Genomic DNA, 15,587 nt, shown 5'->3' with positions numbered 1-15,587 from the left:
TCGTCGGTACGATGTGAAATTTAGATACTGCAACTACCTGCCCCATCCCTCCTGTTGTCGACGAACTTCAAAATGTCCCACTTAGCTGGCTATCTCTAGCAATCTTTAGTCAACGTCCAATACAACTTCATAGACAAGGTCTTACATACAGACCTGGAAACTCCTATATTGGGAGCACACGATTATGTGCGTCGTTTAGGAAGGCCAAGTTTCGGTTTTAGCAGGACCACTAGTTGTCGCTGTGGTTCTAATACTACGGCATACCTAACCTCAATATTGATTTAAACCGCGTATGGCGACTAGTGATGTTTTTTGGCTGAACCACTCAAATGTATGTATTTCAGTGCTGAACCACATACGTGGTCTTACATACGAACCCCCCGTCCGTGCCAGTGGCGCGACTATTGAACTACTAACGTGTTTTCCATAGGCGACCTACCCCTACCATTGAAGGTTCCAGAACTGTTTATAGCGTGTTCAATGGTTAGCGGACGAGCGGCGTTTTAAAAATGGCGACAGTTGCCAGAATTCAGTGTAACCTTAAAACAGTGATGTCACGTTAATATAATCCATGTATATACCAACGTAATAACAATTTTATGCATTCTGTTTCTATACAAACAAGTGGCTTCAAAATGATTAAGGCAATTTTAGTGTTCAACAATCATGGCAAACCCAGACTGTCAAAATTTTATCAGTACTTTGTGAGTATTTGGTAATAAACGTTTGCATCCTCCAAAATTTGACATCTGTCAGTATCAAGTATGATTCTTTCTAATAACTGAAATTCATGTATACGATTTCATATCGTGAAATGAAGTTATCAGAAAGTATGACAGACAGCGCGAGGGAGGAACGAAAAAATATTTCACCTTTAAATTGAAAACTTTACATTTCAATATCACTTTGTTTTCTTCAGAACGAGGACATGCAACAACAAATCATCAAAGAGACGTTCCAACTCGTGTCAAAACGAGACGATAACGTCTGTAATTTTTTGGAAGGAGGCAGCCTAATCGGGGGTTCGGATTACAAACTGATATACCGACACTACGCGACTTTGTACTTTGTTTTCTGCGTCGACAGTTCCGAATCTGAATTGGGAATCCTGGATCTGATACAAGTGTTTGTTGAAACACTGGACAAATGCTTTGAGAACGTCTGTGAATTGGACCTTATTTTTCATGTGGATAAAGTTCATTACATATTGAATGAACTAGTGATGGGTGGCATGGTACTCGAAACAAACATGACTGAAATCCTTAGTCGAATCGAAGACCAAAACAAGCTAGAAAAACAAGAGGTGAGGAGTTCTGTTATTTCATTATTGCATTTTTCTCTTTTCCATTTACTAAACGTTCCTCACAGTATACCAGTTTAGCAAACATCCTTCAATTTTTCTTACATTAGATTGTAACTGTTAAAATTTTTAAGTTTTGAACATGACTAATCATCTTAAAAATGCATGGGCTCTACCATCTCAATCAAAAATTAAGAAATGAGAAGGTACCGTTTAAAAAATCTCTAGTAATTTTGTTTGTTCCAATGATAGTGAACTCGAATAAAACAACATCCCTATTATGTGATAGAAATGATTTTGCAAATTCGTATTACCCAAGTTAAGGTATCAGCAATTTGACAGGTTTTATCGTTAGTATGTTAGAAATTATAAAACTTGACTGTTTTTTTTATTCCATTCTAATGTTCGTCGACTTCTTTTTTTCACCTCAGAGATAGATCTCCAGAAATCACACAAAAAAAAAAATTAAAAACGACTATCTCCAGAGTGAATTAAATAGATTAGTGTAAGCATGGAGCAACAGATGTCGGGCGATAATTGAATTTGTGCATTTTAATGGTACCATAATGTAAGATTTCTTGAATGTCTTCCAGACAAATTATTGTGGCCTGATCAGCTAGCAAAATGAGTCCAGAAATATTACAATCTGGTATAAAATACCAGAGTTTAAGGGAGAACATTCTAAATACAAATCCTTCTCTCAAATTGTAGACATGCTCGCTGTTGTTATTCGAATTTGCTCAGATTTGTTTCTAATACATAGTAAGAATATTGTTTTTTCTGTTCACTAACATTGACACAAATAACATTACCAAAAATTTTTCACACAGTTTTTTTTTTCTTCCTCTCATTTTTGATTAAAACTGTACGGCCTAATTGTCCTTAACTTTAACATATCCAATCAAACCCACAGAGCTAGGGTAGTCAGCTGCTGACGGAAAATCCAGCAACACCTACGGGACTCACATTTTTATCTGTCAAAAATCGTCTCTATCAATTAAAACAATTTCCATATTATCCATCAATAAAGAATATTTTGGACTTCAGACGATTAAAATGAAAAAAATGCAGTTTGACACTCGAGGACACCATCAAATATTGGAAAATTTTCTTATCACAAACTGAAACCTAAAGCTTGTTTTCATGTGTTCTTCATTGCATGGTTGACAAATCTAAATACATATTCTGGAATTCGATAAAGGTGTACCTTCTTTGGATGCATAAAATTTCTCAGTACTGTGTAAAAGATTTGAGCAAAACAGAAATAGTTCAATTATATTATTTGTTGTATTTATTTTGTTTTTAGTGTTCTTTTCTTTTCAACACTGCCTACACGCCAACAATTGCTCCTGAACATGTTCTTGTAGTTATGGCTTTTTACACGAGTGAACTGACTCAAACTCAATTTTAGGGGGCTTACAAATCAGTGCGATCTTACTCACCTCGTCCGATTGTCCTTCTGGGACCTCCTCCCTAAAAGTCAAATAGTAATAAGATTTGTTTGTTTTGATTTTAATATCATTCCGGCTAAATATGTGAGGTGAACATTCCTATTTCGTCTGTGATCTTTTTTTTTTTTTTCTATGATACTTCAATGATACGCATCGGTTTTTTACATAATTATACATTTACATATAGTTGAATTTTCATGTAATATTGTGTATGATATTTTGCATGAATTTTGTAACGTATGATTTATTTCAAAAGAACTAGTGCCTTACAATTAGTAAAAATGTATCTAGCAATAACGTGAATAAAGTGTAAACCATGTATTTGCATCTATCTCCCTAATTAATCCTCTACTACTCTTTTTATGTACCTATCAAAATTTTCGATTGTCAATCACTTCTTTAGTCTTCTTTTTACACTATTATCAATATTATTAGTGAATTTGTATAATATGCATAATTAAAACAAATTACCTGCACAAAATATTTCATACATTACAAACTTGTCATTGCTGGTTGAACACTTCAATGTTAATGCAATGAGATCAATTCAGAATAATATTTTCCATGCTCAAATCAATCTAAACTATAAGAGTTTGATATTCGATTATACAAAATATCATCGTTATACATTTGAACAAAAATATGAGCATATTCAAAGGTAAATGTCCCAGCGATTACGCTGATAAATCTACCTGATTAATTGATGAATTATTTTCCCTGGCAGGCGGGAATAACGGCAGCTCCAGCTCGGGCTGTATCAGCAGTGAAAAATATGAATATACCGCAGCAGTTAAAAGACATGAAACTACCCGACCTGCCACAGGCAATAAAGGACCTCAAGTTCTGACCGGCGGTTACATCGCTTTTGCCTAGTTGACTAGATAGTCCTTCAGCTGAGGTTGTTTCCTCTGTCCAGTTAACGGCGTCTCTTTCCACTGGCCAAACAGATGAAAATGCCCGGATGCTCCCAGCGGTGTCAAACCAGGTTTCTTGCTCTGCGTTCCATCGTTATCAAGGATAAAAATGAGAAGTTTCTTTCTTTCGGTTCTAACAAGGATACTAGGCCTCTGAATCACGGATTCTGCTCAAGCTTGTCAGTATGTTTCCTTGGCCTAAAATATAGAGCCTTGTAACATATAGTGTATTATAACAGGCCTTGCTTTAATCCGGTTACAATTGATTATATGAGCAATTTGCTCAGTGAAATGCTGTAATAAACGAAAACTGTTGATGAAGTTGTAATGATAGGATCTCATTGATTCAAGTGTCAACGAATATATGAACTCAGAGCAATATGAAGTGACTGCGAATTTTCTAAAATCTGATATATTGTAAATTACGTGAAAGAAGGCCAAGTAGATGAAACTAAACCTTTGGAGTTCTATATTTTGGGTCAAAGGAACACCCCTAGAAGTTTTAGTGGAATCCGTGATTCAAAGAGCTAATAATTTTCTTTAACATGTCAATATCCATCGCGTTTGCCAATGAGAGAATTATTTACCTAAATTTTCATTCCACGTCGGCAATATAATGTTCAGTGAATATTTTTCACTCACCATTATTAGTATTTTATAGTGCCTAGCTATCTGCTAGTATTAGGGGCAATATTGTACAGCAAATCAATGCATAAATAAATTATGTACGCATTATCGTAAACGATATTTGATATAAATAAGCGTCCTCGTTTATGAGTCACCGATAATTGATATCAACGGTTGAATGAAATATGAAAATCAGTTTTGGCCAATTTATCACTTTCGCTAGTAAAGTTATGAAATCTTTATATAATAATAAAATATAATATATCAAACAGATAAGTGTAAAGCTGTATAATTAATGATGACGATGATGACGATAAAAGTTATATCAAAGTTTCAAATAAATATTTTTTATTGAGCATTTATTAATGTGAAGGTTTATTTTTTACTATGAGCCAACTTTCTTCATTCGTTTGAAATCCGTCTTCCTTAATAGGAAAATTAAATAAATTTAATAAAAAATATACATGAAATATTACTTTTTACGGACACTGATTTCGTGTTTCAAAGATGTCCATACGAAACCAGCCCCGGTCTCCGTCAACGGTGGCGGATACGGAGAATTTTTCAATTTGTAGTAATCGGATGGTGCATGCATCACGAATTCCATGCACTCCAGTTTTCTTGGCAAGTCCTCTTCAGGTCCGATTAGGTACGTCTCGGGATAAAATCCATGTTCTGGCGGAGGGCTTTACCAGTTTTTGTACAAGAAAAATGTTCACTCTTTTACATCTCACTTGTCGACAACTTTGTAACATATACAATAAATTCGAATTCTTTCCTATCAACAGGTATTCTTGTTACATATAAAAATGTATTGTGATATAAATACTTGAAGATAATATTTTACCTAGCAGTTGTAGGGATCAGCCAAGTCACTGCTGCGCTTTTCTCACAATATTGATCCGTCAGCAGCCCTCGTATCTGAGCGTAGTAAATACCGCCATCAATGTCTTGCATGGACACTATATCTCCAACTTGAATGTAAGAACCTTTATAAAAGACGTAGTCACTGGTGACTGGCGTCGCAACAGCTGCAGGAGCTTTGATTGGCTACAGCAAGCAGAAATCAGTCATTGTAACTATTGACCATTGTTAAAATCGATCTGCCGATTCATCTAAATATGACCGTCGACGGTTTTTGTCTGTCAAGGTGTTTAAAGTAGCACCGATTGAATTTTTTTCGTGCCTCAAAAACCGCACTTGAGCGAAAATTTTTCTCAGAAATCTTTCAAAATTTATATAAATTTATTCAGAATATTAATTATTATGACAGGTCCTGAAAAATCTGTTGCAAATTTTAGTAGTGTTAAGAAATTTCGAAATAGAAAAGCTTCAACTTGTATGCAGAATATTTGAGATTTATGGAAAAACCTGAGAGGGAGATAACAAGGCAGGTAATGGGAGATATTACGGGAACATTTTGGTGAATTTTTAGACATTTTTGAGGATTTCTAGGTATATTTGCAAACAATGAAGGAATTTGGAAATTTTTGGGATCAGCTTGGAGATATTGCAAGGCAATGTTGCAAGGAAACGTATGGGGAGTTGTAGGAAATGGAGATGTGTTGTGCACAATTTCAACAGTGATTTAACCCCTCAGAAAAACCATATTTTTAGAAAATTTCTGTGAAGAATTATTATGATTCTAGTTTTATTGAAAATATTCTTTCGCATATATGTAGACTTTTTCGACTGTATTTCAAAAAATTTAACTTCAAAAGTTTCCAAGTTTCCTAAAGGTTTACAACTCTTTTAAGAAACTCATACCAGTTTTCCAAAACCTGATATTGTCAGGAACATATATAGAAACGCGAAAAATAAAATTTTTCAGATTTTTGATGCAAAATGGAGTTCTCGAAAAATGTGACTTTTCTGCTCACAAGCAATAGAAACTTTACCGGAAACGTTTATTTCGATTCCCTAAGATGGTCATAATATTTAAAACTTACTGTCTTTTTAAAAATATGTCGGCGTCCTTTACCCTTAGGCAAAACTTTCAGCTGTGTAACGGGTTTGCTTTTGAGGTACCTTGTCACTCTCGTGCTCTTCCGAGGCTGCAGTTTAGTGTCATTCGACTCATTTTTCACAGTGGCATTGACATTGTTCGATGAATTATTGCTAGCTTTGTCATCATCGTCAATTGCATTCCCACAACGGTCAGATTCGGAACAATTATTACAGATATTACCGGCATCCGTACTGTGCCATAAAATACTGTCTGTACTTTCGCATTTTGTGCACTTCGGCTTCACTCCTAGCGGCATTTTTTTCTTTATTTACATCTACGCTGGATAGATTTACACTTACATTTCTCGCCTTGCGGTGTTTCCCTTACAATTAGTGTTTTCGTAAACACAATAGTGGTACACGCACTGATCCTACACAGATTCACTACGCAGGCTGGGCTTCAACGCCACGCGATAGATTTGAGCGATTTGAGCCAAGTGCACTTTAAATATGATACAAAGTATATCGAAGGTAATCATTGAATATGTTCCTTTTTTACTGACAGTAGGCAGCGCTGCAAACACGGTCCGATATACGGCCACAGCACACTGCCAAACTCTTATGACGTCACAAACCTGCCCGCTTGAGGACGTAATACGTGCTGTGCAGACTGGCTGTGCACGAAGAGTGTTACTTTCGTGGTGCTGTGTTTTGTGAAATTGCTACAGTCACGATAAGGACCATAGACTTATAGAGATAGACTGCGCGGTCTGTGCACCGTGCTGAAGCGGTATTTAGAAAGAGAGAGCAATACCTAAAGCTGGACCTCTCACTTTAATCGGTGACGAGAAAACAGGTGGATGTCGTGGTAGGATAATATTTCTACTTCGACGGTGCAGAGCATGCGCAGTAACTAATAGAAAGAGACAGGTGGTCTCATTGATTGTAATTTGAGCTATATCTGTCCTTCGGAACCCCCACGACTGCAGTGCGCGTTCCAGTAGTTCACCGATACTAACACCGGAATTATAGAACTGATCATCCTCCTATCCTCTAGTCTTTCTGACTTACGATTAGGTTTAGACATATATACAGAAAATTACGAAATTCTGGCCATCACAACATATTTTATGCATTGAAGATTGGAATTTTGGCTGTGTGCGCAGTTAAGGGGGTAATATAGTCTGGCTTTACCGACTGAGTCAAATGTTGGGCACTTTTACTACTGTCAAAATCTATGCGGCACTGATGAGAAAATGCCGCAGTCAGTGCAATTCTATGTGCAATGCCGAACAAAACTATCTGGAAACTCATTCGTTTCATGCGAAAAGTGAGTCCAGGAAATGTATTCCTGCAATAAGCGATAATTCAATTATAACAATACATTTCGTGGCGTTATTGTTACGTGAAAGAAAACTTTTTTTGATATTTATAATAGCCATTACATGTAGAATTGCGCTGGCTATGGTATTTCTACATCAGTGTTGCAGAGGCTTTGATAATGGTCAAAATAAGTGACATTTATCGCGGTCAGTATGGACTGATTATAACATCCTCTTAAAACAATACGGCGACGTGAGCGGTAATCAGCTGATCGATTAGATTAATCACTTAAATCTTACAGCACAGAAAACTTCGTACAAGCTTTTCGGTTTTCATTTCATGACATTGAGTTAATATAGAATAAAATATTCGATAAAAAGCCAGTTTTGTAATTAAATTCGACTTAATAAGCGTAGTTTGTTCACTGCCATGACTCGAATGCTTCTTCTGAAATCAAGGATTCCAGTTCTGCCTGCTACCAGATTTCAGGCACCACCTCCCTCTCAATGACGCTCAATGTGTAGAAATCTCGAACAATCAATATTAGTTGGGATTCATTGTAGTTGTATGTGTATATGTTCGTTGTATAGAAACAAATTTCATAAATGATTAATTGACATATAATTATAATATATAAGTTTCTCTCCCATCCGCATCCTGATACTTCAACACAGTTTCAAAACTGAAATGAATATCATATAGTGATACATATCATAATAAATAAGTGCGAATGTACGCAAGCTCACAGCAATAAATGAATAAGTTATGATAACATAATTACTTTGATTTTTGTTTCTGTTAGTTTAATTGCGTTCTCTCGTGATTAACCGTCACGCAGCGTCATTCAATTACGCAACTTGCTCGTATTTGGCTTTGTTGATATTACTAGCCAGACAACAAGCAAGGAAGACTCCAATGAGAGGAAAGAATGCAACACCTACAGCACTACCAGCCACCAACCCAATGTTGCTGTTTATGAAGTCGACAACTCGGTTGTAGCAACCCTGGAAACAACGTTAATCCAAAACTCTCGACACCATAAACTAAAACTGTTCCTATGACCTTCAATTCTGAGAATGAGAATATGTAATACAGATCGGAAACTTCGCAATGTTTATGCTATTTACCTGAGTATACACGTTATCCAGATTCGAAGAGTCACACGGGTTTTCAAGCTGCTTGCAGCAAGATTTAGGAATCTCTTCCGGTAAGTTTATGGAGTGCCAGTCAGTGTAGCCGCGGTTTCCACAGCAATGCAACTGTAAAAATGTGTACAATTGACTGATCGAAGAAGATAATGCTGCACGATAAAAGAGGAACTAGGATATCATACGGTAGACTGCATGGTATCGATATCATGGTGTTTGTTGGGGTCGTCTACATAGAGAACCAAGCTTTCATTGAGCCCTTGATCGAAGCCCTCGGTCAGAGCGTTGCGATATGCATAAACGGAGGCACCTGATCCCAACTCTAGGAGTACCACAACCGCCAAGAATGCTCCGTACTGGGGATAAAAGGATAGAAAACCGATAAGTCCACCTTCTCATCCAAGAGATACTGATTATCATGTAATATGTTGATATCAGTTGTATGCGTGTATTATATGTATACTTACAAGGTATAAGAGTGCCGGATGTCCACGTGCCGTACAACAACATGCCAAGATAGAAGCTACGACTACGAGGATGCCGAGGCAGGCCAGAGCCAAAGGCGCTGCACCGCTACCTTCAATGCTCATATCTACGTACTCTCGGAGCTGAATACGCATCCAGATCCCAACACACAGCATCAGTACTCCGGTGCACTGCATTAGTACACCGTGTCAGATTAGAATTTTTCAACAGCAAATCATCACTACATCGTTCTCTCGCTAGCGTATGTATAATGCACAATGTACATACATACATACTCATAAGTAGCAAAGCACCATCCTAATTCGAAATTCCTTCAGTGTAAGTAATGGTAACTTCAGAAAAGTGCATTACGTTTTGGTACCAGTCGTTTCTGCGCTGGACCAAAACTCATAACGAACGTTCTCGTTAAACGTTGTGATAATAAGGATAACCGATGTCTTCCCAACCGTTCCGGGGATAACCGAAATTATTTTGATAGCTCCGAGGGTATTTAAACTAACTGTCCTAGTAATATATGAACTTATTTTTACCACATACGAATTTTCGAAATCATTTTAACCGTAACAGGGATGTTTGAACTTTTCCTAACCGCCCTAATGAAGTTCAGTCTTGATCTAATCATTCCATGAAAGCTCGAACTTATCAGGATCCTTAATCTGGGTGTGGTTAGGACAATAGAGGCGTCATAAGAGATAATGAGCTGATTGTTTCAGGCAAATTATGCAAATATCGAGGCACAGAATACATTGGCCAAGCTTTTGAACTTTAATTTTGTGATACCAGGTCAACGTAGAGTTTAACTTTCTCTAATCGTAACTCCTATTTCATTTTGTGTTATTTAAATCTACAATAATATAACAAACAAACTCTGAAAATATTGCAACATTGCCAATCCAAAACTTGTACGATATTAAGAAGCGTGAACTTTTATGCTGAGTTCTCAAAAAGAATGCACAAACACATGTGAATCAATGCTATACATGGCGATCAGATTAAGCTAAACGCTGATTGTGTTGGAAATGCAACAGTTGGGCGGATTCCGTCAATATTTCTTCAATTTTGACGGCAGCATCGAGGCGTATGAATATGTGTATATTTAAGACAAGTTAAATATACCCACCCCAAATGCAAAATTGAAGAGTATCAACAGCGTCTTCATGCAGGCCATTGCCGCAACGGTTTGCAGATGTTTACCCATATTCACTTATTCCAAATTTCCGCGCTGTTTCAACGGGACGATGGTAACAGGCTCGACGCACTGCTGGTCTTTCGGCCTCGATCGATCCCGGCAGCAGCTCTCGGTACCGTCAGCCATGTATGGGTGCGTTGGGGAAAAGTTTTTAGGGCGCATGCGTTCCCCGTCAATCAAATGCGAAACGTACTGCGCTCTACCTTAAAGGGTCAGCTGCTAATTTTGAGTTGCAAAAAAATTCTTTATGTCGTCAAAGTTACAAAAAATCTATGAAGAAGGAAAGTATCTGGCCTTCGGATCATGGATTTTACTAAAATTTATGTAGAGGTACTACGTTATCCCAAAGTATAATGTAGGCAAATTTTTCATCTGTTGACATTACGCCGGTTTTAATTTGTCAATCGATAGTCGATATTTCGACAAATATACTACCTGGGTTATTAAAGTTGATTATAATCTACAAAGTTTACTGAAATTCAATCTTGCGCCAAATACAGTATGGTGGTAATCACTTTGAACATAGGTTTTTTAATCTGAAAAATCATTGGCCACAGAAATTTTCCCTTATTTCATGAAATATTATGAGAAAAATACCAATTCTTGAGGCACGGAAGATATTCATATTAACTACCTTTTACAGCCAAATATGCACATCATTCAAATTACATTTCATATACAAACTGAAGTATGCATGGAAATACAAATCATGAATGAATGATGACGAAAAGATAAATTTTTAGTTCTATTGAAGAAAATAACGAATACTTCATTGTTTACAGATATTATGACCATATGATCGAACAGGTATGGGTTATGCATTTATTATACGAACTGATCACATCTACATATAAGACAAGACATTAATAATCTACAATATGACTATTTTTTGATCGAATGACGATGCGGCGAACAGACGGCCTCACCTTTTTTTTTATAATTAAGCAGAACTCCAGGCCAAACAACATTGTTGTCTCCAACGATCGTCGGCTGAGATACTTTTCGGGGAGATTGTCTGGTTCTCCGAATACTGACCAACCGCTGCTTAAGTGACAACGGTTGATCCGTTTTCCGCGTTATCGAATTACCGGTAAATTGTACGCTATTATTTGCCTGATTATTATTATTAAGATTATCCTCACTGCTGCAGTAATTATCATTCTGCAGATTTCCCTCTAACTCATCGTCCAAATACCGTCGACTTTCGTCGGCTTCCAAGTTCATTTGCGTCAAATCAGTGATAGGCCAAACTTGGGTACCCGCAGCTTTCGACGGCTGATCTTCATCATGAAGTGGACTTTTCCCACTAAGTTCGTTGTCGCATCGGTGACATTCGATTTCCCCCGCGATTTTCGGACTCTCGGCCCGTTTAAGACTGGAATTCCGGTTTCGATTTCTGCCACGAATGTCGCCGATCGTTTTGAAGTAAATGCTGTGGTCGTATCTATACGCCTCCAGGCACTGGCTGTCCACGCGATTGTTCGACTGGTAATTCAGGCTGCCACAACAGTTTATACGCACTTCTTCCGGCCGGGATTTTCGTCTCCATGAACGTTCCAGTCTGTAAAAACGAGGATTCCAAGATTCGCAGTCTCCCACCACGAGCTTATTCGCCGAAATGCTCCAGTTGGTGTCGCCTGGCTCTTCTTTCATGGTCAGATGCCCTCGAGAATACCTCTGCGATTTGAGGCGGTTGTAGCCTCGCGCTAAAGCGGCCCATTCCTCAATCCTTTGGAACACATACTCAGTCTCCTCGTTCCACCAATCCGATAACCCTCGATGTGTCGTCGGCGTCGTAGCCTCTCCACGAACAATTGCAGACATTTTTGTGAACCCCCGGGACCGATGCGACGTTATTTATTTCCTCACTTGAAGCACTTCAACTACCGAAGCCCTGCAAAATTGCTAAGGTCGACTCTAGTTGTAATCCGCAATAGCTAACCTTGAACTTTTTTACTTCGCTATAAGTTGCCGCTGTTCGTTTACTGCAGGTTATTGGAATCTGTACAAATATGCATGTGTGAGAGCTGTGTGCTGCTGCTTAATCGGAATTGATCTGCCCCCGTGAACATATAGGGTATCTTTCCCCTCGAATTATCGATTCGAACATGGCAAAATCTTGTTTGAATCTCGTGAGATCTAAGCAGGTAAATTAATATCTGCGTAAACAATTTTCATGAAAAAAAAAACACCCGTATCGTTAGTAATGAGTGAATCAAGCGTGGGATAGGATGTTTTGAAATAGCACATGGAACGAAAATGAATACCAATTCATTCGCTCCATTCGCGTGCTTCCATTTCAATGCGGCCATTTATTCACCAATAATCACACCAATTCGATGCACAGTAGTAAATCAATTCATAAAATGTGTTATTTTAGTTTACTTCTTCCTCAAAACCGTTTGTCTATCGACATAATTCTCAATTATAATACAATTAAAACATGAAAAACATCATCAGCGGGCCGACAACCTCCGATGGGTATATTTTGTTCTTTGCACTGTACGAACCACTTGCAATCGAGTCTTCTAGTTCTGGAAACTCAGACGGTTTCTCTCGTTTCAATTTCTTAGATAGCTTACAAGCTAATAACTTCAATTTATTTTTCATTATTGTTGAGAGAGTACTTTGAGAAATTCTGAATTTGGCTGTGATGTTTCTCTTCTTATCATTGTTGTTATCTTGTACAGCTTTCAAAATGTCTAGTTTTCCTTTAATAATCAGAGTTCGTCTTGTTTTCTTACCCATGGCTATTAGCTATAGAAGCCAAATAACGACTGTTTATTCACAATGTTGATGTACGATCCCGAGCTTAGGACCTCAAGAAAAGAGTAAATTTCGTTATGGAAGTGCGTACAGTTATAATATTCGCTATCTTGATGTTCATAGAATTTTATTTCGTTTCATAAAGGCCATTACACGGAAAATCTATTTCGTTTCATAGAGACCAGAACGCAGAAAATTAATTTCGTTATATCGAAGATTTTTTTCGATATGTAGAGTTTTTCTCAAGGGATAATATTCTCTACGTTATACGGAGTTTTTCATTATATGGGAATTCGTTATATAGAGGTTCTACTGTATTTGAAAAATCAGTCAGATTCAAGAAACTCCAGTTTTGTGCTGGTCTAATTTTGGAAAATTTATCTGGAAACACTTTAAAACGCCACAGCCTTAAATCCAGATACTTCCGATGAGATCATTAGTATTCAATTGAACGTCGTTACAATAAAATGAAAGTGAGAAAAACGCAATACTTTAAAAACGTTCTCTTGACCTTTCTCCTCCAAGTTATTCGCAGACTTTTTTATTTCTAGACTTGCAGTTTTAATTGTGCCACCTTCTCTCTTTCTGTAAATTGTCCGATACTCGAGGTTTACTTTCTATCCGAATAAAATTTTGACCTGAGTAAGAGCACGAAATTTTTTCATAATTATGTGGCTCAACCTACGTTATCTACAAGCATCGAAGATGGGAAAAGCCTTGATTATCTTATGGAATGATAAGTAAGCCTCGAAAATGAAAAAGACGGAGGTACAGAGGGAGGCTTACATCTGTCGTTAATTCGTTTACCGTACCTGCCAATCACGCAGCATGTTGAAATATTATTGAATCGGGGTGGCGGGTGCAGGAGTAGCATAGAGAAAATTGTTTATCAGTCACGAATTGAAATTCATAACACGCTTTGCTGTCGAAAGGGAGCGAGTATATATAGGAGGTTTAAAATATGGTCGGTAGCACTCATCCGCCGACTTTCAACCGGTCACAACACCCAGCACAAAAATCAAGTTGTAGTTGTTTGTAATTCTTTCGAACAGTATAATTGCTTTACGGAAATTACCAAGCAGAAGTTATTTCTTGGCACTGAGCTGTCTACTGCTCAATGAATACCAGCAGCACTGCAATGTCGATGAAGTTCTCGTTGATTTTGATCACCGTCATCTTTGCCTGGCTACTGAATGGCCACCAGTCCCATGCTGTGAGAGAATCCGCTTCCAACGTTAACCGAAGATTTTATGGTCGTCCTTTATTTCCTGGGTAACATCCATTTATATACATATGATTTTTTATTTTTACCATTTCAGTTCCGTTAAAATCATATGAAATTGTCATGCTGCTGGTATCAGCAATTTTTAATTGTTTTCAAAGTGTATCCTCGAATATTTTTATTTTTGAACGCTGCACATACATTATTTCCTTCATGCGGTCGTAATTGAATGTATTATGCCAATCTTGTACCGTTCAAAAATGTATGAATTGATGTTTTTCAGGCGGTATCCAACCGTCGACATTCTTGGAGATGATGAAGATATTACAGAGCTTAATAAAAGGCAATTATCAGACGACTATGGTCACATGAGGTTTGGAAAACGAGAGCAGTTTGATGACTACGGGCACATGCGATTCGGTAGAAATCACGACTGAATGTTACAAGTTCAGCATCAAGTCGTTATAATTAACATCTTCGTTCAATGTATCTTTTCCTTATTTAAGATCGTTTACTGTCAGTTAGACGTATAGTTCAAATAATTATAATATAATTCCTGGTCGTAAATATATTACCAATTGAATATACATGTTATCACAATGCCTCATGTACCGCAGTGAAATAAATAATTGTGATTGAACAAGCTATATGAAGAAATTGTTTGAAGATTAATTATTTCAAACCGAACGTATCCGCTACTCAGTAAACGAAAAAAAGGTTAAAACATATTAAATAGATTCAGCTTGATGAAGGTCAATCAAAATTTTACAAGAACTAGAATCAGCATGTGCACTTTGCGCGCGGCTGGCATTAAATTTTCAGAATGATAAAGGCAGTAGAACGGTATAATCACAGAGTACTGTACCATGATTGGCACAAATGATTTTAATAGAATTACGTTAATATGCCTATGGTAAAATTCAGCTCATAAACTTATAAAGATCTTATTCCTGAATAATTCAGCTTGTTTTATTATAATAATCAGAATATGTTTCCAACTTTTCTGCGTGAGTCAAAATTTATAAGTAAAGATTTAGTGTAAAATGTCAAGTGTCAAGGAGGAACTGGCATTGCGAGCGTTCAACTCACAATGGGCGTTCACAATAATTAAATAAACTAAAACATTTATTCTGTAGCACATTGATTAACGAATATTTTTCCTATCGATTAACTATTAATCACGACCCATCGAAAAAATACGTTCATAATGAGCT

At 37.2% G+C, this 15,587-nt stretch overlaps 4 protein-coding genes across 10 annotated transcripts; 1 reads left to right on the top strand and 3 right to left on the bottom strand.

Moving 5' to 3' along the window:
* Positions 1 to 167: 167 nt before the first annotated feature.
* LOC124297049 (AP-3 complex subunit sigma-2) lies at positions 168 to 5,077 on the top strand. Of its 3 annotated transcripts, XM_046747635.1 has the most exons (4): positions 176 to 331; positions 431 to 704; positions 920 to 1,303; positions 3,476 to 5,077. In XM_046747635.1, exons 2-4 carry the CDS (start codon positions 600 to 602, stop codon positions 3,596 to 3,598), a joined length of 612 nt encoding a protein of 203 aa, XP_046603591.1. In that variant the 5' UTR covers positions 176 to 331; positions 431 to 599; the 3' UTR covers positions 3,599 to 5,077. The 3 variants fall into 3 exon arrangements, with proteins under 3 accessions (XP_046603593.1, XP_046603592.1, XP_046603591.1); XM_046747637.1 differs by lacking the exon at positions 3,476 to 5,077 and adding an exon at positions 2,712 to 3,378 and having other exon boundaries at positions 168 to 704; XM_046747636.1 differs by lacking the exon at positions 3,476 to 5,077 and adding an exon at positions 2,607 to 3,378 and having other exon boundaries at positions 169 to 704.
* LOC124297047 (GATA zinc finger domain-containing protein 1) lies at positions 3,481 to 6,910 on the bottom strand. 3 transcript variants are annotated; one of them, XM_046747630.1, is made up of 4 exons: positions 6,242 to 6,910; positions 5,140 to 5,342; positions 4,769 to 4,978; positions 3,481 to 3,863 (listed from the first exon to the last, which is right to left on the bottom strand). In XM_046747630.1, the coding sequence occupies exons 1-4, from the start codon at positions 6,554 to 6,556 to the stop codon at positions 3,824 to 3,826; spliced, it is 768 nt and encodes a 255-aa protein (XP_046603586.1). In that variant the 5' UTR covers positions 6,557 to 6,910; the 3' UTR covers positions 3,481 to 3,823. The 3 variants fall into 3 exon arrangements, with proteins under 3 accessions (XP_046603586.1, XP_046603587.1, XP_046603589.1); XM_046747631.1 differs by having other exon boundaries at positions 3,481 to 3,746; XM_046747633.1 differs by lacking the exon at positions 3,481 to 3,863 and having other exon boundaries at positions 4,900 to 5,036.
* Positions 6,911 to 7,591: 681 nt separating this feature from the next.
* On the bottom strand, positions 7,592 to 10,761 carry LOC124297048 (tetraspanin-7-like). 3 transcript variants are annotated; one of them, XR_006906512.1, is made up of 6 exons: positions 10,317 to 10,761; positions 9,178 to 9,366; positions 8,896 to 9,066; positions 8,690 to 8,821; positions 8,344 to 8,566; positions 7,592 to 8,090 (listed from the first exon to the last, which is right to left on the bottom strand). XR_006906512.1 is itself a non-coding variant. In XM_046747634.1 (5 exons), exons 1-5 carry the CDS (start codon positions 10,392 to 10,394, stop codon positions 8,411 to 8,413), a joined length of 726 nt encoding a protein of 241 aa, XP_046603590.1. In that variant the 5' UTR covers positions 10,395 to 10,577; the 3' UTR covers positions 8,165 to 8,410. The 3 variants fall into 3 exon arrangements, 1 of the variants encoding a protein (XP_046603590.1); XR_006906511.1 differs by lacking the exon at positions 7,592 to 8,090 and adding an exon at positions 8,165 to 8,244; XM_046747634.1 differs by lacking the exon at positions 7,592 to 8,090 and having other exon boundaries at positions 8,165 to 8,566; positions 10,317 to 10,577.
* A 425-nt stretch (positions 10,762 to 11,186) lies between these two features.
* LOC124297046 (uncharacterized) lies at positions 11,187 to 12,225 on the bottom strand. Its single transcript, XM_046747629.1, has one exon. It carries the CDS (start codon positions 12,207 to 12,209, stop codon positions 11,268 to 11,270), a length of 942 nt encoding a protein of 313 aa, XP_046603585.1. The 5' UTR covers positions 12,210 to 12,225; the 3' UTR covers positions 11,187 to 11,267.
* Between the last annotated feature and the right edge of the window lie 3,362 nt (positions 12,226 to 15,587).

This window comes from Neodiprion virginianus, chromosome 2, assembly GCF_021901495.1.
Source record: "Neodiprion virginianus isolate iyNeoVirg1 chromosome 2, iyNeoVirg1.1, whole genome shotgun sequence".
Taxonomy (NCBI): domain Eukaryota; kingdom Metazoa; phylum Arthropoda; class Insecta; order Hymenoptera; family Diprionidae; genus Neodiprion; species Neodiprion virginianus.
The sequence above is the reverse complement of the archived record's forward strand: the minus strand, read 5'-3'. Positions and strand labels throughout refer to the sequence as shown.

Excerpts from the sequence above, each read along its gene's own strand:
- LOC124297049 (XM_046747635.1), top strand. The coding sequence starts at position 600 with ATGCATTCTGTTTCTATACAAACAAGTGGCTTCAAAATGATTAAGGCA. Across the intron at positions 705-919 it reads CAAAATTTTATCAGTACTTT|AACGAGGACATGCAACAACA; the intron begins GTGAGTATTTGG and ends TGTTTTCTTCAG. Across the intron at positions 1,304-3,475 it reads ACAAGCTAGAAAAACAAGAG|GCGGGAATAACGGCAGCTCC; the intron begins GTGAGGAGTTCT and ends TTTCCCTGGCAG.
- LOC124297048 (XM_046747634.1), bottom strand. The coding sequence starts at position 10,394 with ATGGGTAAACATCTGCAAACCGTTGCGGCAATGGCCTGCATGAAGACG. Across the intron at positions 9,067-9,177 it reads ATCCGGCACTCTTATACCTT|TACGGAGCATTCTTGGCGGT; the intron begins GTAAGTATACAT and ends TTTTATCCCCAG. Across the intron at positions 8,822-8,895 it reads TCGATACCATGCAGTCTACC|TTGCATTGCTGTGGAAACCG; the intron begins GTATGATATCCT and ends ACATTTTTACAG.
- LOC124297046 (XM_046747629.1), bottom strand. The coding sequence starts at position 12,209 with ATGTCTGCAATTGTTCGTGGAGAGGCTACGACGCCGACGACACATCGA.
- LOC124297047 (XM_046747630.1), bottom strand. The coding sequence starts at position 6,556 with ATGCCGCTAGGAGTGAAGCCGAAGTGCACAAAATGCGAAAGTACAGAC. Across the intron at positions 5,343-6,241 it reads GACATATTTTTAAAAAGACA|CCAATCAAAGCTCCTGCAGC; the intron begins GTAAGTTTTAAA and ends TGCTTGCTGTAG. Across the intron at positions 4,979-5,139 it reads CTGATCCCTACAACTGCTAG|CCCTCCGCCAGAACATGGAT; the intron begins GTAAAATATTAT and ends AAACTGGTAAAG.